Source organism: Semicossyphus pulcher, unplaced genomic scaffold, assembly GCF_022749685.1.
Source record: "Semicossyphus pulcher isolate SPU_LCO1_2020_fin unplaced genomic scaffold, fSemPul1.0.p SCAF_4, whole genome shotgun sequence".
NCBI lineage: Eukaryota > Metazoa > Chordata > Actinopteri > Labriformes > Labridae > Semicossyphus > Semicossyphus pulcher.
In genome coordinates, this window is record NW_027211715.1 from 3,111,411 (window position 1) to 3,131,443 (window position 20,033).

At 40.5% G+C, this 20,033-nt stretch overlaps 1 protein-coding gene across 1 annotated transcript; it reads left to right on the top strand.

The window, feature by feature from the left end:
- Positions 1-11,906: 11,906 nt before the first annotated feature.
- LOC138607311 (sodium-dependent phosphate transport protein 2B-like) lies at positions 11,907-17,154 on the top strand. The gene is made up of 12 exons (XM_069679895.1): positions 11,907-11,952; positions 12,040-12,174; positions 12,261-12,389; positions 12,498-12,641; positions 13,355-13,466; positions 13,570-13,765; positions 14,716-14,811; positions 15,075-15,186; positions 15,657-15,824; positions 16,076-16,192; positions 16,279-16,403; positions 16,609-17,154. Exons 1-12 carry the CDS (start codon positions 11,907-11,909, stop codon positions 17,152-17,154), a joined length of 1,926 nt encoding a protein of 641 aa, XP_069535996.1.
- Positions 17,155-20,033: the final 2,879 nt, after the last annotated feature.

Genomic DNA, 20,033 nt, shown 5'->3' on the forward strand with positions numbered 1-20,033 from the left:
AATAATAATAACTATCATTATTATTATTATTATTATTATTATTATTGCTTTCTTTCTATTTTTTTATTTTTTTATTTTTTTATTTATTTCTCAAATATATTGTTTTTTATTGTTGTTTTTGCCCATCCAGTCGAGGCAGATGGCTGTTCATCATGCTGGTTCTGCTCGAGGTAAAAGGTCATGGTGGATTCATGTTGGGTCTCTTTCTTAATAACAAAAAAAAATTATTTGATTTGATTTGCTTTGCTTTGTTGGAAAACCAACACAGTGTATACATGTACATGCATGAACTGTACAGGCACATGAAATAAACAGAGATGGTCCAGGTGCAGTTCACAGTTCTAAATAAATAAACATACTGTTTCTATTTAAATGTTATACACGTGCTGTCAGTATTGATCCTCTTATGTTTTGCATATGAATCTGTTCATTAGACTTCACCTCAAGAGAACCACTCAGAACACACACAGCGATGCCAATGCTTGTTTTATGTGTGTTTGTGTTTATAAATAAAACGGAACTAAGTGCATTTTTCTTTGTGCTACTGAATCATTTTAATGATGAAATGTAAATGATTTACCGGTGTTGGTGTAAAAAGGTAGAATTGTAAACATGTTTTAAAACTAAAAATAAAAGATCTCGAACAGATAAGTTGAGGACAGGTTGAACCGTTATTGGTGCGGTCGAGGAACAAGGTGATTCTCATCATGGAGGTGAGTTCACTCTGTTGTTGTCATTTAAAGAAGCGACAAAGTTTAACCTTGCAATAGGCTTAGCATCATTTCTGGTCCTCACTCAACACAGGGCATTCTGCTAGAACATGTGCAGGCTTCTCTCTCAGTGGAAAATCAAGACGCAGAGCTGTTAACCTTTGGAGAGCAGAGATGGGTTTTTGAGTTCAAGCTGATCGTTGCCTGCAGAAGTAGACGTATAGGTCAGCACAAATGTGTCAGATTAAAACTGCAGCCTCCACTTTTGGTCAATTAAATAGGTATCAACGACTTTTCAAGGAGAATAAAAAGTTAAAGCTGTTCAAGATTCAAAAACCAATATGTTGTTCTCCTCTTCTCCAGCAAATCAAAGTGTGGTGTCAGTTTTTATAATCCTTCTCAACAAGTCAGTGTAATGTCGACATTTACCTCTACTCGATACCTCGATTCAGGTACAGGTTTTGGTTACTTTCCACACCTCTGGTAAGCAAAGTAGCTTTTAACCACACTCCAGCTACCAAAGATACGAAACACAGTTACTAAAGAAAGATTTCCTCTAAACAACTCAGCGGTTTACTCGCCAACAAATCATCCAAACCAATTTACAAGAACAAAAATCTCATTCTCAATTACGATTACCTCAGCCTTTATCATTACTCTGCTTCTCTCGCTAATTTATTTATTTATTTATTTTGCTAATCTTCACCCTAGTCTACCACTATTATTGGCATTGTAACCATAAGTATGTGTCTGTTGTTGTTCATGTAACAACAACGTTGTTGCTGCTCTCTTTGCCTGTCTCTATCCTGCATCTCCTTCTATCCCATGTTCGGCCCATCCAGTCGAGGCAGATGGCTGTTCAACATGAGTCTGGTTCTGCTCGAGGTTTCTGCCTGTTAAAAGGAAGTTTTTCTGCCAATGTGCCGAATGTTGCTAAGTGCTACTCATGGTGATTCATGTTGGGCCTCTCTTTAAATAACATGGCCTGCTCTTTTTGTAAAGTGTCTCGAGATAACTCTGGTTATGATTTGGCGCTATATAAATAAAAATAGATTGATTGATAGATTGATGTCATGTCGGATACGACCCAGCAGTGTTAACGTGGCTGACAACACTACACTACCTAGTACTCCTGCTGTCTTTCCTGTTTTACGACTTAGAGTCACACACTCCACTGAAGTCGCTGATCAAAAGCATATTTTAAATAGTCGAGACTTGAGAATCATAAATTAGATGAGCTGCTAAATTGCGACAGGGTAATTTTTTTCATAAAATAAAATTAATTGATTTAACCATGCAGTCGCCTCAGAACGGCTACATAACAACAACATAAGGCTTCTGTCTCAAAATAGAAGAATGCATTTGTTATCAGAGCACTCGTATAAGAACGGAGCACGAGCAGAGCAACAAATATTTTTTGAGTTTATGAACAATTCTTGGAGGGTGCTTAGAAACAGCTGTTGCGGCATGTCGCATGCGGCGCACACACCACAGCGCCGTCCATGGTTCTGAAACAACAGCTAAGCCATAGTCACGTGGCGGCGGGACCGATTTTATCGTTTCTTAAACATCCCCCTCCCTTAAACTTGACATCTATTGCTCAGCCTATATGTTAGAAAAAGCCTGATATTGCGCTGCGTGTGTTGGAGAACAATGGGGCCGGAAAATTGCAAGGGCTGAATTTGGTTCCCAGTCCGACCCTGGCTCCGGGTGCAATTTACTGTTCTGCATCTGTTTTAATTCGTACGATATGCATCCTGTTCACACTGCCTTTTATAAGTCAGTCTTAATATAATAGAGCACAGAATCTGTTAATGACATAGTGTCCAGGTGGAGGCAGCAGGGTCACACTCAGCTCAGCAGAAGCCTTTCAGAAGACACCAGCACCATGAAGCAGAACACAGAGAGGTGTTATGTCACATTCTTTCAGCTAATATCAACCACACGTTTCGGTCATGTGATCTGTCTCCTTATTTCAACCAAAAGGGACTTTCAGAAGATCAAGGTGGATGATTTTCTCTTGGCTTGGTTGTTTACAGCAGGTGCGTAGGATTGTGACACTAAAAAAGACAAAAAATACAACTACATTAAAATGAGATTCAACTATCTCAGGTATAGAACTGAAATATGTCACGATTGTGGTAAAACAAAAGAGGTAGAGGACCCAGGTGCAGAGTAAAAATAAAAAAAATTTAATTAACAAAAGACAAAACCCAAAATGGCTCAACAAGCCAAATACAAACAAAAGACACAAAGGCAAAATCCAATCCAATCCAGAAATAGGTAATGTCCAAAACTCACACGCAAAAACACGGAGAAAGGGTAGACGAGAGATGAATGACAAACGTTGTACAGATAACACGACAATGAACCAGCAATGAGACAGGGGAGCACAAAGACTAAATAAACTAGGAGGTGAGGCTAATCACACACACAGGTGAGACAATCAAGGGGCAGGTGAAAACAATAAGGACAGGGCACATAATCAAACAAGCAGGAAACACAAAGGCAGGAAGTGGACCAACACGAGAGACAAGGTAACAAAGTAAAACAGGAAAAGCCTAAACCATGAAATACAAATGACATGCAGAACTAAAGTAGACTAAATAATGACAAGAACATGGAATACACAAAATACAAAACTAAACAAGAATACATGACAACAAGAGACAAAGTCACCAAGTAAAAACAGGACATAATATCTGAACCTCAAAGTACAGATGAAAAACAAAACTGAACTAGAATAACTCATGACAGAAATAAGACATGAATCATATTAAACACAAGCACAGTCGACTCTGTAATGAACGATCAAATGCATACAAAAGAAACAACAAAACAAGCCACAAAAAAAGATTAAAATCCAAATCCAAAGGTGAAGCAGATTTCTCTAACGTCACTATGGAAGAAGCAACACACAACTCTTGCTCGTTAGCAGCTTGCTGCCAGCTGTAGCTAATGTTAGTCCAAAGCACAGAGCACACAACAGAAGTAGCTTAGCCTACTTTTAGCTAATGAAGCTAACTTGATGCAGTTTCTTCCCACAGTCCCTTTATTCATCTACCTCATTATCCCCATTAACCTCCATGTTTGGACTCAGGACCTACTCCATTTGCATTTAGCATTCTGATCGCTGGAATTAGCATCTATGAATAGTCGCCACCGACAGTATCCACTGTACCTGTCTTTTATCCTGTAAACAATAATGCAGTCCGTAAACAGCTAATGAGATTTAACACACTGTAAGGAAAACCTTTTTTGGATCTATCTGAAACTTGTAGCCATACGGCTAAACTGGAAACTGCTAAGCTAGCTTCTGTAAGTTGAAGCCCCTGGAAGCTAAATAACGATTAGGGATTTATTTACATAAAAGTAAGCATCTAAAAAGTAGCTACTGGAAATAAGTTTCAATCCAAATTTAAAACATTGTCACTGAAGTACATTTTTAAACTTTCCTTATGTTTCGTTTGAATTTACACAAAAAAAATCAAAGCGAAAAAGTCACTGCTAGCTGTAGCTTGTTTACAACCAGCGTAAGCTTCATCCTTGGGCCAGGTATCGTCGGGTGTTCAGTGTCGACCGGGCCACTAAACTATTTTTGTTGACAAGTGTCCTCCTGACAAATTGTTGTCGGGAGGAGTTTAGCTCAGTTAAAGTACAGCACTAGCTATCCCTAAAAGCTAATGTATAGCTTTGAGAACAAATTGGGGTATCTTCGCTAACGTTGCATGCTAACGGCTAACTATGATGGACAGCAAAGCAATTTCAAACTCACCATTAAGTGACCAATTGGAAATAAAAAAATGTACAGATGGCAGGTCTTCTGTTTTCTCCTCTGATATTAGGGCTGCACAGCACCAGTAGGGCGATCACATGTGCCATCCTTGAGTGTGGAGCCAGGCAGATGTCAATCGAAACGTGATCGGCCACACCTTCGTAGCCTTGAGAAATGCTCTAAACAGCAATAAAGGATGTTTTGGACCGGTTTTTGAAAAGTTATGGATGTTTATTGTTTCTAAAATTTCTGTGGATGCTTAATCAGACTCTAAACTTTGATATTATACATTTATTTTTACTATTTCAAGGCAAATTTCTTTTACATGATCCCACATGGTCATTAGAATTCCAATGATAAGAACAAACCAATAAAACTGCACATCAAGCATCAAAGGTCAACAGCCAACATCACTAGCATCACTGGAAGGTCATTACGCTAATATAACATTTTATCCTTCAGTTTCTGATATAAATAAGACAGCTCAATGTTATTTCACATCTGCCACATCTGATTCTTTAACAGGCAAATGAAAATCAGTGTTTGTTGTTTAGATAACAGTCACAGACTTTCCATCATATCCAAGTTGAGCATGTCGCTGCTGTCTGACCGTCCTCAAGGACACAACCAGTTTGGACGAGTTGCAACAGCTGAGTTTTATGGTTTTATGGATTACAGCTCAGCCTACTCACAGCGCAGTGCAACAGGTCGGGCCGGGCTGTAACAAGAGGGCAAACAGTTTGACCTGAAGTGGACTGTGCCAGCATGGCACAGGCTGCTATGAACTCAGTAGCCTTGAAGGCAATCATTGACTCTTATACCATCCTCATAAGAAAAACAAAGCATTTAAGAAGAGTACAAAAGGCAGAGGAGTCTGCAGCTTTGACCAGGGAGGAGAGGAAATAGGTTTAGAAGCAGGGTTTAAGGTAGCAGGTAGAATTAGAAAAGAATGTTGTTTACAAAAATGTCAAATTAAAACGTTAACTCTGCTTGGTTACCGGCATAACTCCAGTATTTTGATTAGCGTGTGGGTGGAGGGGCAATGAAAGCAGAATTCCAAAGGTTAAAGGTAAGCCTCAGCTGATCTTTCCATCATATGTGGGTCTCTGAAGTCACATGTGGAAAAAAACGCTGCATCAAACCAAAGGAGTTGGTCAATAAATAACCAGGTGAATTGTAAAATAAAGCAGCTTGAGATGCTTCTTTATACATCGTGTGTGTCTCCAGTCTCATGATCACACTGTGCAGTGTTAGTTTGAGTAGAAGAAACAACATCACGTAATATTACTGCTCATACGCTCGGCCTCTGGACACAGACAAGCAACTATCAATAACTAATTATATATATTTATAAATCAATAATTAATTATGTGCTATATATTGCTATTATGTTTATGTGCTAAATTAAAGGCTAAAATTAGTCCTTGTGAAATGCAGTTATGCAATATTTGAAGAATAAATTAATGTTTAATGGTGAGTTATAATTTTCAACAGGCAATGTCACACCAAGTGTTTTATTATTCATTTAGAAAAGACATTAAAGATTATTATGAGTAAAGATTCGGAGCAGAATATTAAGTATTAAGAATGAATACCTCATGTATATTTTTTTTTTGATATAAACCGGCAGTTTAAGACCCTCCTGTTAATGTGGAGCTGCTTATCTCTGTGCATTGCTGAATGTATTAAATTGAAGTATATTAATTTTAAATATTAAATAATTACAATCTTTTATATTCAGATGACAGAAAGTGTGTTTTGATGTCATTAAAATTTAAATCCTGATTCAGATTTGTACATTTTTCACATTAACCAGCTTTAATCAGGCTTTACTGTTCATCAATTTAGCAATATTCACCCCTTCAGGGTGACAAAAGGCCCCTCTGCTTTGCGCCTCGGTCCTGCTTACCCTGTCAGGGTTCCATTCCACGATAACAACCTGCTCACTATTATCCCACTTATTACACGGCTATTTACTTACCAAATCAATTATTTGACAGCAATGGTTAACTCTGTAGCCTTCTTAAAATTAGCTGAGCTAGCTGTTATTACTCACATTAAAATGAGCTAAGCTAGCTGTTTATACTCACATTAAAATGAGCTGAGCTAGCTGTTATTACTCACATTAAAATGAGCTAAGCTAGCTGTTATTACTCACATTAAAATGAGCTAAGCTAGCTGTTTATACTCACATTAAAATGAGCTGAGCTAGCTGTTTATACCAACATTAAAATGAGCTAAGCTAGCTGTTATTACTCACATTAAAATGAGCTAAGCTAGCTGTTTATACTCACATTAAAATGAGCTGAGCTAGCTGTTTATACCAACATTAAAATGAGCTAAGCTAGCTGTTATTACTCACATTGAAATGAGCTAAGCTAGCTGTTTATACTAACATTAAAATGAGTTAAGCTAGCTGTTTATTCTCACATTAAAATGAGCTAAGCTAGCCGTTTATACTCACATTAAAATGAGCTGAGCTAGCTGTTTATAGTAACATTAAAATGAGCTACGCTAGCTGTTATTACTCACATTAAAATGAGCTAAGCTAGCTGTTTATACTAACATTAAAATGAGCTGAGCTAGCTGTTATTACTAACATTAAAATGGGCTAAGCTAGCTGTTACTACTCACATTAAATGGAAACATTTCCACTGATGGTGAAGTAAGACACGGTCAATGGGAATGCAGGAATCAGCACCTGAGTGAGGTTTTCTGTCAGAGTCTGTTGACATTTTCTTTTCCATTCCCCGTCTTTAAACACCGCCGTATCCCATACTGTGTTCAGTTTAATGTTCACTTCATGTGCCATCTTCAGTTTTGAAGATCTCTAATCTCTGATTTCTGATTTCCCCCTCTGTAAACCGACCAACGTCAAATTTACCGGACTTCTTTCAGCGGATTGATATGATTACAGTTTGTCCTCCAGATTGTGTGACTAGAGCCGCATCCCTAGCAACGGTCTGTTCTTTATAGCAACAGTCTGTTATCGAGAAATAGCAGACCACGGCATGCTGTAATTAACCGATCAGAATCAAGAATTTAACACAGCTGTGTAATAATGTTATAACAAAAATCCTTAAGAATCGTGTTGTTTTTTCTCATTTGAGCGTACAAGTTATTTTTTCTGACGAATCTAGAAACATGTCGGTTTGTTTCATATATATTATGTAAAGGTGGATCAATTGTGAGGTATTTGGAGCTTTCTTTGTAGGTAGTTGTTTTGCTCAGCACTACCTAATAGTGCCTGAGATGCTGTTATATAATTGGCTGTGTAGTCAAGTAATTCAGTGTAATGATTGTTGGTTATGAGCTGTTGTTTTGGAGCTCGGTGAGACACACTTTAGATCACTCTGGAAGGTTCCTCACCTTAAGGCAAATTCAGATAACAAAGATGTTTTTTATTTAATAGAGATAACTGGAATGTGCTTTTTTGACTTGTAATCTGGGCTCTTAAAGTGATAAAAGGTGTGGAAGCAGAGTGTGACAGGCTGTTCAAAAACGCAGCTAAAAGCCTAAAAAATCTTTTGGAACAGAGAGGGATCAAGCTGCGGGGAGCGTCTCACACATAAAACTAACTCTGGTGACCAAAGTAGATTAAATGCATCACTTGGGACTCTTAAAGCTGCCTTTGGAGTTCATTTTCAGAGGCTGAAGTCGCTAGAGAATTTTTAAAAGAAAACATCATCGCTTAAGTACAGGAAAGGGAGTATGTCTCACTGAAACACTCACGCAAGTCTCACATTTACTGCAAAATCATCCACTGATCTCATGTCTGACACGGGCAAGTGTTCATATCAAAAATGTATCATCGTATTTATGATTGACTTATATAAATACTATGATCTTTTCCGTGAACTCAGTGCACCCTCTTTTATAAGTACAGCATTAAATCTGTAGTGATTCTTTTATGGCAGTTTGGGAGTAACCGAAACATCATCCAAGATTAACCATTAACTCCTCTTCACACCGTTTACTTTAGATGTAATAAGCACTGTTGTTACAGTCATATCTCTGCCATATCTCTCGCTATAAACTAATAAGCAATAAATGTAGCGTGTGCTCAGAGGCGTGTGTGCACATGAAAGTATTATCTAAGGAGCTGTAAACAAGTGTGTGTGTGTGTGTGTGTGTGTGCATGTGTGGTCAGGCCTGTGTGAAAAGAGAGCGTGCATGAGGACAATATTTACAGTGGCAGTTTGAAAGGCAAAAAAAGGTGGAGGATGAATCCTGGTATTTTTAAACTTGGGCCTTATTTTAGCATATTTTGGGTCAAAGTGACTAACAGGTACAAAGAGTTTTGGAACTGCTCCAGGAGCTTCCTCCAGCCGACGGCCTCCAAATAGGCAGAAATTGCTTCAACGTAATCCTTGAGGGCGAATGACTGACTGAAGTACGTAATGCTTGTTGCTCAGATAGATTTTCCAAGTGTGTGAAAACATTACAGAAAAGATGAGATTGACCTTTTTGTTAGAGAGTAAGATGCTTTTATTCCAACCAGAAACTGATACATTTTTCTCTTCAAAGCCACCAGACTCCTTTGTCAAAAAGAGCAATTTTACCTCACAGAACACAAAAGATGCTGGTCTATCCCTGCCTCCATCAGTTAGTTAGTTTGTATTATTCTGTGACTTTTAAATGGTTAGTTAAGATCCAACACAATATTTGTGTAGCTCGCAAATACACACACCAAATGAACCAAATCAGGCAGCGGTACACTTGCAACAACAACTTGTGTTCTGAGGGGTAAATTTACTGTTTTTGTCAATGGAGTCTGGTGGCTTTAAAGAGAGCAATGAAAGAGGCGTTTCTTGTTAAAAAGGAGCATCTCAGTCTTCTCTGTGGATCAGTCACTGAACCTGTCAGTGGCAAAAACAAGAACTTATACTGGATACACTTTGATCGCACCCATTGGCCCCAAAGGATAACGTTGGAGCAGCTGGAGTCGGCTGAAGAAGTCCACTGAGGCAATTTCTAAAACGTTTTTTATCTACTAGTCATTTACACCACCTCCAGTGTTGGAGACAAGTTCATTAAAGTCGAGCTGAAACGGCATTTTGAGAGTATCTAGCTTCCGTATCGTGACGTATTTCCGAGTGAAACAGGACGTGCAGGCGGGACATATCATTAGAGGGATTTGTTTTGATCGAAGTGGGTGTGGACAGACGTTCTCCACAGCGCAGAAGCTAGCTAACTGACCGAGCGTTCTTGGTGCTCTGCGGCTAAATGTTGCAGATTGATTGGTTGAAATTGGTTGGTTCTAGCCTATGTAAGCACACAGGATATTTTTACTATATTTACTGGAAGAAAAAATGATCAGATTTTGATATAAGAATACGAAGAAATAGATTTTCTGTATTTTTTTTGCCCTATATTGTCAAATAGATGCACAATATTACCGGGGATGTGATCTTAAAGGATTAAAGTGACATTTTTCAGTTCACCTCGACTTTAAAGTTGGTGGTCTTTATGCTGACATGAGTCATGAGTAGTTAAATCAAAGACCTCTTTTTCTTCACATGTTCAATTTAAGGGCTTTCAGAGCAAAAAACGATATTAAGTATTTCACAAAAATGATTACAAAATGCAGTAAAATAAGAGACAAAACACACCACAATCCCACACCACCACCACAATGACCGACACTGTGTGGGATTCTGTAGAGCTGACGCTTGGTGTTGCATTTACAGCCACCAGGGGGCAGCTTCTGTGGTGTAATTGTTACATTACACGCTGGATTAGACTAAAACCTGTAAACAGGTGCTTACCCCCGTAGGGGCTTTTTCATACAGTTAAAGTCTATATTTTAGCTTTAACCCAGCGTGTTGACCGACGTGGTAATATTGTAAAATGAAAGAACAGATTGTCCTGTGTGCTTTCAAAACTTTTTCCGTTTCTCAATTCCACGCAGCCCCCTCTTGTAGTTCAGATAATCGTGTCATCGGTGTGTGTGCCCCGCATACAGAAGCACCTTACAGCAACCTGCACTCTGCATGTGTGCACGACCTTTGAACTGAGAGCGGTGTGTGTGTTGTGTGTGTGTGTGTGTGTGTATGTGTGTGTATGTGTGTGTATTGTCTGTATGTGTGAATGTGGCGGTGTGGCTATAAAAGCAGCTCTCAGTCTGGACATGAGCAACAGGTAGCCCAGGTGAAGCCTCACCCACTCACCGCTCAGAGGTCCGCTGCTGCAGGTGTGTATTGCGCCGTCACGCTCGGCTGTCCTCGTGGAGCAGAGTGAGAGAGAGAGAGAGAGAGAGGGAGAGAGAGAGACAGGCCACATGGGCTCAAACACCGCGAGACACTGCTGCAATCGAGGACAATTTGTAAAATAGGGTTATAAGACACGGGGAGCGCGAGAGATGACGTTAAAAGACGCAGTTATTTGGGCAGATTTGTGTCCAAATAGAGCCATGACACCAACAGGTCGTTTCTTTTTCGTACGCGCGCTTTTTACTCTTTCACTTTGGAGATTTAGTTCAACCTGATGAACCATGTGAGCAGTCAGTTTAAGCCTACGTGTCGGTGTATGATTCCTTAAAACACTGTCATAATGTTCAGTTTTTGGAGTTCATTGACAAAGTAAGTAAGTTATTTTGAAAAGGCAACATTATTTCCACTAGTAGCTCGAGGCTTTTGTCCTTCGCTCCTTCAAATTGTGCAAATATTATAATTACATGTATAAAATGTGTTCATCGAACTTGTTCTTATTTTTGGAGATTTCGTTCTATGAAGATGATCAAGTTGTCTCCACAAACTGTTACTATAAAGAACTTGTTTGTGGACAAAACTCGTTGTTAAATCAAACATTTTATTTTGAAAAGTCCGCTCGTGGACATAAACTCCACTCACCGTTGCACTGGTACTAAATCAGCTCATTCTATTCTTGAAAATATTATAATAATTGATGCATCTGAAGTGACACCGTGACAGTGTGACATTGTGCACACTTTTTTTTATATTAAGTTGAACATGATTATCGTAAAGACCGTCAGGCTGAGGCTATAACCAGTTATAAATCTTCTTGATGTAAATATTTCATAGAGACCGTTTGTGCTCTAAAATAATAGAAATCTAAGACATGGACATCATTTCAACAAACATCAAATGTTTCTTCAGCAAGATTTTGTTCTTCCTGATTACTACGGGGTCACGTTAAGGTCAAGTCAAGGCTGTTGTCAGTTCAAAACTTCATCTGAGTTTTATTAACATGTTATACAGATTATTTGTGGACTAAAATCATTGGATTAAAAAAACTTAAACTTTATTTTGAAAAGATAAGACATGAACATAATTTCAATGAACATCAGATGTTACTTCTGCAGTAAACCTGCTCCTTATCATTTTGTAACTATTATAATAAAAGTATATTATTTATTTATCTTATTTATATGTTGTAACTCTTCTGTTCCTCAGACAGTCATGGCTCCCAGACCAGAGTTGGGGACAGTTTCCTCCTCCAGGCTCGGTACGCTCTTCTCTCTTAAACCTCCTCAGACTTGCTGTTTTGTTGCACCTTTCCTAACCTCCTTCCTTCCTGCCTGACCTTCATTAGATGACAACACTCCTCCGTCTAAAGATACGGCCATCCTGCCGGCTTACTCCACCGTGGACCTGGTGAATGAGGATCGAGACTCGGATGATCCCTGGGATCTCCCAGAGCTCACAGACACGGGGGTCAAGTGGTCAGGTGAGGCAGCTCTCCGTTGTCTCTGCGCACAGTGTGGTTATCTTCACAAAACCAGACTCTGATTCAGTGTTTTGTTTTTCTTTCAGAGCTGGACACAAAAGGAAAGATCATGAGGGTTCTGACTGGGATTTTGAAGACGATCACGCTGCTCGGACTTCTCTACCTGTTTATCTGCTCGCTGGATGTTCTCAGCTCGGCGTTCCAGCTGGTTGGAGGTAGAAAATAATCCATAGAATCACATTTATTATCCTGGATCTTTATCACATGGTTTATCTACCTATGTGTGCCGAGTGTTTTTCACCTGACCGTGTTTTTGTGATCAGGCAAAGCTGCTGGTGACATCTTCCAGGACAATGCTGTGTTGTCCAACCCTGTGGCCGGCCTGGTGATCGGGGTGTTAGTCACCGTGCTGGTGCAGAGCTCCAGCACCTCCTCCTCTATTGTGGTCAGCATGGTGTCGTCTGGATGTAAGCACACGCACAAACAAACAATGGCACATGGAAGAAGCATGCATTAACAGTAGACTGAAGAAGTGGACGTTAGCAACTTGGTTTTAAAAGAGAAGCCAACAGGAAGTGCATTAGACCTGCATTCTTCCTGATGGCCAGCAGGGGGCGGTTGCAACAAAAAAAAAAAAGCAGATCCTGCTCAGTTAATTTATTACCCCCGTACACATTTTCCTAACCAGTTTATGGTCCCAATCGACAGTTTCAAGTCTGCATTAATACAGCATGATGTTTATTTTGTAAGCTATAGTTCCAATAAGATTAGAATAGATGATAAAGCAGGGTATGCTTTAGAGCATGGCTACTTTGTGATTGACAATTTACGACCACAGAGGTCTAAAAATGTCTTCTTTGTGTTCAACTTCACTAGAAAAATAAGCATCCCTAGTTATACCACTGTTACCATGAATTATGGAAGGACCTTGCAGGAGCTAGCATAAGCTGCTACCTAAACGTTTGCCAACACCTCCCTCCTTTCCATCACCCACTCATCAAAGTATGGTCACGTCCTGCTCCAAAAAAAACATGAAAAATACCTTCAAACCGGCGGCTGGTGTCATGGTGGTTACGTTCACTTCTTACATGCAGTCTACGGCACACACTAGCATGAATAAAACACACGCATGGAGCTATAGTGTGTTGCACATTAAAGTAATGCCACTCATATTCTACAGTGCTGGATGTGAAGTCTGCAGTGCCGATCATCATGGGTGCCAACATTGGAACATCTGTCACCAACACCATCGTGGCCATGATGCAGGCAGGAGACCGAAACGAGTTCCGCAGGTAAATCAGATCCTGTTACTGTTCAAATAACGTGACACACTGATAATGTTGACTCAAACGACAGTGTGCGCCACAACTTAAAGATGTCTTCCTACATTTTCAGGGCTTTTGCAGGCGCAACCGTCCACGACTTCTTTAACTGGCTGTCTGTGCTGATCCTTCTGCCCCTGGAAGTGGCCACGGGCGTTCTGTACAAAATGACCCACATCTTAATCCAATCCTTCAACATCCAGACCGGAGAGGACGCCCCCGACCTGCTCAACGTCATCACAGACCCCCTCACAGACTCCATCGTCCAGGTAGAGTCAGTGACATTGAAATGATTTGTTAATCGACTTCCATTAATGATAAGATGCGTCAGGGCAGGTGAAGGAGCCACAGGTGGATACTATAGACCTCCTTTCTTCTTTAGGAGAAAAATAAACAACAGCAAAGAAAAATCTGTCAGTAGGAAATGATCAAATAAAAAACCAAAAAGAATGAAATGAAAAATTATGATTTCTTCATATATATATATATATATATATCTATAGATATATATCTATAGATATATATATATCTATATATTTATATATGGAAAAACAAAATATTTGGGCATGTATCTACAAAGGTATACAGGTGTAATAACTGTACAAAACGATATCTGAGTTCTTTGCTGTGTTTGATTTTGTGAAAAGAAAGGTGAAGATGATCGGATGGTGGAGTTTTATATCAATAAATAAAGAGGTATATATGTTATATAGTGAAAGAATGTCATGTTTCCTGAACAGGACAACAAAGGCCACGTTACAGTTACAGAAAGTTCCCACTCTTACAAAACTTTTTTGCAATAGACGATGTTCATAAAGGTTGATGTGGAATTTTTTTGCCAAAACAACATTAGCATAAATCAAATTGGGGTAAAAGAAGGAATTATATAAAGTTAATAAACAAGAGACATTAATATAACGTCCTTGTTTGTTATGATCCTCAGTGTCTTCCTGGTTTTGTTACAAATATAAGCTCATTGAGTTGAAACCATCTTACAAATCCTGCCACATCCTCATATGTATTATTCAGTGTGTGAGTCTGTTTGTGATAAAATCACGTTATCAGCGAACAGAATGGGAAAGAAAAAAAAACAACACTTATTTAAATAAGAAATGATAAGGGTCCTAGAAAAGATCCTTGTGGGACACCACATGTTATAAAATCATGCAGAACTTTGCCACATAAATGTAAAGATGTATTTTTTTTAATCTTCTCTTAGCTGGACAAATCTGTGATCACTGGCATCGCCACGGGCGACGCAGCAGCCAGGAACAAGAGTCTGATCAAAAGATGGTGCAAAACAGAGACAAACACGGTGAGAGCTGCATCACGTGCTTTAATCATTAGTTTGCCTCGCGCTGAAAATAGAACAGCAGCAGTGAAAACATGTGATGAAGCTGTGGTCACCTTTGCTTTTGTCTCTTAATGACTGATATTGTTCTCCTTGTATTGTGACCACAGTGATTCTGCTGTTAGATCATACTTTGCAGGTGTTATTTTATGAAAGGCGGAATGTTACGTACGATCATTAAGAGATCATCACTGCATTGTGCATTTAAAGCTGTTTTTGGCTCTCAGACTTTCTGGAACACAACAGTGCAGAACTGCAGTGCCGGCGCAGTCTGCTGGGACGACGGAAACCTGACCTGGACCCAGATGAACTCGTCGTGGACCGATTACCAGGAGAAATGTAAGTGTGCTTCCATTAGTGAATACCCACGGTGGAGGAAAGAAAAAAACATTTACAAAGCAATTAGGATTACCTGATCCGCTGAAGCTCAGTGAAATATGAGACACAACAGCCTCCTTCATGCAGACCCTCTGATGTCCGGACAATGAATATCTTTGAGTCCTTGAAGTGACTCAGCAAATCCGACCCGCCTACCTGCTCAATAGGTCCATTCATGCTTTGTCGTTGAGGCACCATAAAATGAACCGCTTCGTCAAAGTATTCCGTTAAAAGGAAATGCTCTTATTGTTGTAGGAAAAACATTTTTGCTTCACTGTTTTTGAGTAATATTCAGTTTGCCTTTAGACTACAGGGTGAGACTGTTTTATCAGCTGCATTTATCAAAGACGCTCTGCTGCAAAGTGAGTCATGCTCATGAGGCTGTTTCTCGCCACTCTAATGCCCCTCATCTCTCTGACTGTCGATTGCAGGCAAACACCTCTTTGCCAGTGTTGACCTGCCTGACCTGGCAGTGGGCCTCATCCTCCTGGCTCTGTCTCTGCTCATCCTCTGCACCTGCCTCATCCTCATCGTCAAGCTGCTTAACTCCATGCTGAAGGGGCAGGTGGCTGTGGTCATCAAGAAGGTGCTCAACACAGGTACACAAATTCCCCCGTTCACACACTTGGTCCGGCCTGTTTGATAGTCAGCACATCTTCCTCGGTGGTGATGCTTGATGAGAAGACAGGCACAGCGTCTCCTGCTGCTTTTGGCTCGTCTCCAGGTCGACCCGTCCTGTTCTGGACAGAGAAAGCTCAGGCACAAGCACTGCTTTGATAAAAGTCCAGGTCATTATGTGCTCACTGCATCAGGTTTATTGCTCACCTCTGATGTTTCTGTTTGACGACAGACTTCCCCTTCCCCTTCGCATGGGTCACTGGATACATTGCTATCCTGGTTGGAGCAGGAATGACCTTTATTGTCCAGAGCAGCTCCGTCTTCACCTCAGCTATAACTCCTCTCATTGGTACGTCTTTCTTTACATGATGACTCTGCTTTTTCCAAATGTTTTTGTTTCAATTCCACCAAATCTGAACGATCTCCTCTCACCAGGTATCGGTGTGATTAGCCTGGAGAGAGCTTATCCTCTCACACTGGGGTCAAACATTGGTACCACGACCACAGCTATACTTGCTGCGATGGCGAGCCCAGGAGAAACACTAGCCAACTCTCTGCAGGTAATAAAAAGTTCCCCTAGGTTGCCTGTTTTTAGACACATTTACAGTTTCATGTTAACCTCATGATAGAAGAAAACAGAGGCTAAGGGTGCCTGGAAACAGATGCTAAAGATGACAAGGCTTCCTGTGTGATGACCAGTGACCACAATGTGTTGGACATTCACACAATCACAAACAGCTCATAGTTTTTTCTGGTTTTTCCTAGATTGCACTTTGCCATTTCTTCTTCAACATCATGGGGATCTTACTGTGGTATCCCATCCCCTTCATGCGAGTGCCCATCAGGCTGGCCAGAGGCCTTGGGAACCACACGGCTCAGTACCGCTGGTTCGCCGCCCTCTACCTCTTCCTGTGCTTCCTGGTCATGCCTCTGTCTGTGTTCGGCCTGTCGCTGGCCGGCTGGCAGGTCCTGGTGGGCGTCGGCGTGCCCATTGTGGTGCTGATAATCTTTGTGATCATTGTCAATGTCATGCAGTCCCGCTGCCCGCGCTACCTGCCCAAGGGCCTCCGCAGCTGGGACTGTCTGCCCCGTCCTTTGCACTCCATGGAGCCCTGGGACGCTGTGGTGACCTCGGCGATGGGCACCTGCGGGAAACACTGCTGCTGCTGCTGCCGATGCTGCAACTGCTGCAAAGCGCGGGAGGAGGGCGAGAAGATGACGAGCATCAGCAAGAAGAGTCTGGAGATGTACGATAACCCGGCCCTGACACGAGACGATGATCCAAAGGTTGTTAAAGCAACACAGTTTTAAGATGAGGTGAACACGAGGGATACTCGATGCTAACATGTAGGAACACACTTGTACTTGTTCATCACTTCTCAGGTTGTGCATGTTGATGATGTAAGGGGGGATACTCTAAGCACTGTAGTTAAACACTGTCTCTCACCGTCCTGCTGGAGAACATGAACACCTTATAAACCTGCTGTCTCTGTAATGTAAAGTCTATTATGTTTGTTTTATGATGTGTTATCGCTCAGACTCGTCTGCTCACTGTGGGTGGTTACCAACTCATTTTTATATTTTTATGGCACGTGTGAGAGGGCTTTTATTTTCTTTGAATATCTTCAAACATGTAATATTTCTTATCCTGCAGTATTTAAGACTCTATAATATTTGTAAATAAAGCAATTGGTATTTTTAAAGGCGGTGTTGTCACTTTATTATCACCTTTATACCCGCTAACACAGTCCTGAAGCTCACGGTTAGGGGTCAGACCTACGTGTAGTAACTAAGGCATCATATTAGTCAATGTGTTTGATAATCAGCTCCGATATGGCGGCTCAGGCATGTGGTTAATGGATCAAAAGATTCGCCGGCTCCTTGTAAGTGTGCTGAAAGACATATCAGATTTGCCTTTGAACAGTAAACACGGGGCGAAGTCTAACTCCTGCACAAGTGGAGCAAAATAATCTGGTTGCTTTTCATCTGTGAAGCAGTTTTCAATGTTTTTTAAATTTGCTTGGAGAAAATAACCAAAGAGGTTCTGAAGTGGACAGAAAGTCACGTCCGTACAGAGTTGGAGGATATAAATAAGAGTTTCGGGCCTTCATAGGATCAGGAACAGCATGTCCTGTAGCCCTCTGATCAAAGTCTGTGGTCCTCCCACGCTGCTCTACCTCGCTGTGTTTATGAGGTCCAGGTCGACGAGTGAACAACACAAACAGAAGGTCATTTATTATTTAAAGCTGTATGAGTGTAAGTCGTGTTTTCTGACTAAAAATCTCCTGCTGTCTTTTAATCCGTCAAACGTACCGCTCACTGAATCTTCATGTGAACAAAGGCTGTTTCTGCAGCGTGAGTCTCCTCGTCCAACACAGACCTGAAGGCAGCGCGAACAGACATTAAAAACTATAACTGACAAATAATCAATCTGGTCTCTGATGGGTTTTTTTGTTCAGTCATATGGAGGCAGCAGGATTAGTTTCAATACCAGATAAAACATGTTGCTGTATATGTTATAATAGCCCATGCAGCATTATAAGTTATCATCGTATGTGTAAAGTAAAGTGAAGTCATATTCATGCCTCTATAATAATGCATGCGTCATCATTATATCTCATTGTTGGTGCTCAGTAAAGTGTGATTCATTTGCACTTATTATAATCTATGCTGCAGAATAAGTGATTATTGTACTGCACAGGATATTAGTGCAAACTAAAGCAGTGTCTCCTTCGGGGGCTGCATCCTTTAAAGGAGGATGAGTCATCAGTAGCCTGTGTAGACGCTGAAGCCGAACTGAAATGGGACGGTCTGATGGACTGAGGATTTCCTGTTTGCCTCAACAGCTGTTCCCGCCTTTAACCTTGGGTCACCAAAAGCCGCTCCTGTTGCCTAGTAACAGGAAGCTAGCAGGCTAACTATCTAGCATAATTAATGTCACGTAACTTGACCTATTATTTTAAAGATATTTTGTTTTAAGGCCCCTTTTGTTATTTTTTACATTTGTGTCTCAGCTATTCGAGTGAATTGAAACAAAAAACTTGTAAACGTGTATTCCTCGGCCGCCTGAAGGCCAGTTCAGATCAATGATTCGCAACGAGACTGGAGGCAACTGCCAAAAGAATCCCTGACATCTGATCGTAAACATTCTTAAACTGTCAGTCTGAGGGACCAGAACCGCGGCGCAGACGGAACGTGCTGGACACAGATCCTGTGGGATCGAGGCGTAAGAACTATTTATACTCTGGGAAAAGGAATAATGTAAAAGTAGGCCGGTTGTAACATAATGTTCACTTTGTAATTAAAGGATGAAACTTGTTACTTGTACAGTTTGGGGGCCTGAACATTTTTTTGGCGGCCATTTTTGTTCCGTCATAACCAAATTGTGAATTTAGCCTCATATCTCCAGAACATTACAGACAAGATAAGATGTTTATATTATCATGTGTGATTCATGCAGGTAGGCTCGTGTTTTAAAAGCCTAACAACCTGATAACACTTTATGATGTTGTATATGGTACCATTGTAAAACTTTACAATCAAAACAAAGATTGTATATCACCCTGTCTGTGTTTACATATTTGGTTCAGGAGTCTGAAGCTAAACATGGAATAAGGTCACAGCGGCAAAAAAAAGACGTTTTCGCAATGGCCCCATGTCTAATTCTGTCATGAAACTAAACCTGAACAAGTGCTCCAAGCTTCATGCTTTTATTAAACAGTGAACGTCTCACCTTGATTGACAGGTCTCAGTCATCTTTAATGTGTTTGTAGTTTGATCCATTTCATAAAGCTCCTTTTTGGATCCATGAGTTGCACATGGGAGCGTCAGGTATCAGCATCATTACTGTTACACACTTTAAGGCTTCTGTTGGTCAAATATTTATACAGTATTTCCTGGCACTCACATTCAGTCCTTTATTTATCTTTATGTGTCCCTTTGACCTTCGTTATCTTTCTTCTTACTTTACTGTCTTCGCTCAACTACATTTTTTGTCTGTTCCAGGTTTCTGTCGGTAATCTTGAAGATTTTCATGTAAATAAATGTCTGTTAAGTCTCTAGCTATCGCGGAATGAGCAAACACAATGGTGATTGAGCCTATGGCCCACTGATGAAAGCCTTTGTATTTGCAATATAAAGTATTGTTACAGACTGGGTGTCTGGTGCGACTTTCGTGGAAAAAGTCCCAA

What these genes read in the sequence shown, in the direction of transcription:
- LOC138607311 (XM_069679895.1), top strand. Translation starts at nt 11,907, where the DNA reads ATGGCTCCCAGACCAGAGTTGGGGACAGTTTCCTCCTCCAGGCTCG. An exon ending in TCACAGACTCCATCGTCCAG is followed by an intron (nt 13,766 to 14,715) that starts GTAGAGTCAGTG and finishes ATCTTCTCTTAG; the next exon opens with CTGGACAAATCTGTGATCAC. An exon ending in CACTAGCCAACTCTCTGCAG is followed by an intron (nt 16,404 to 16,608) that starts GTAATAAAAAGT and finishes GGTTTTTCCTAG; the next exon opens with ATTGCACTTTGCCATTTCTT.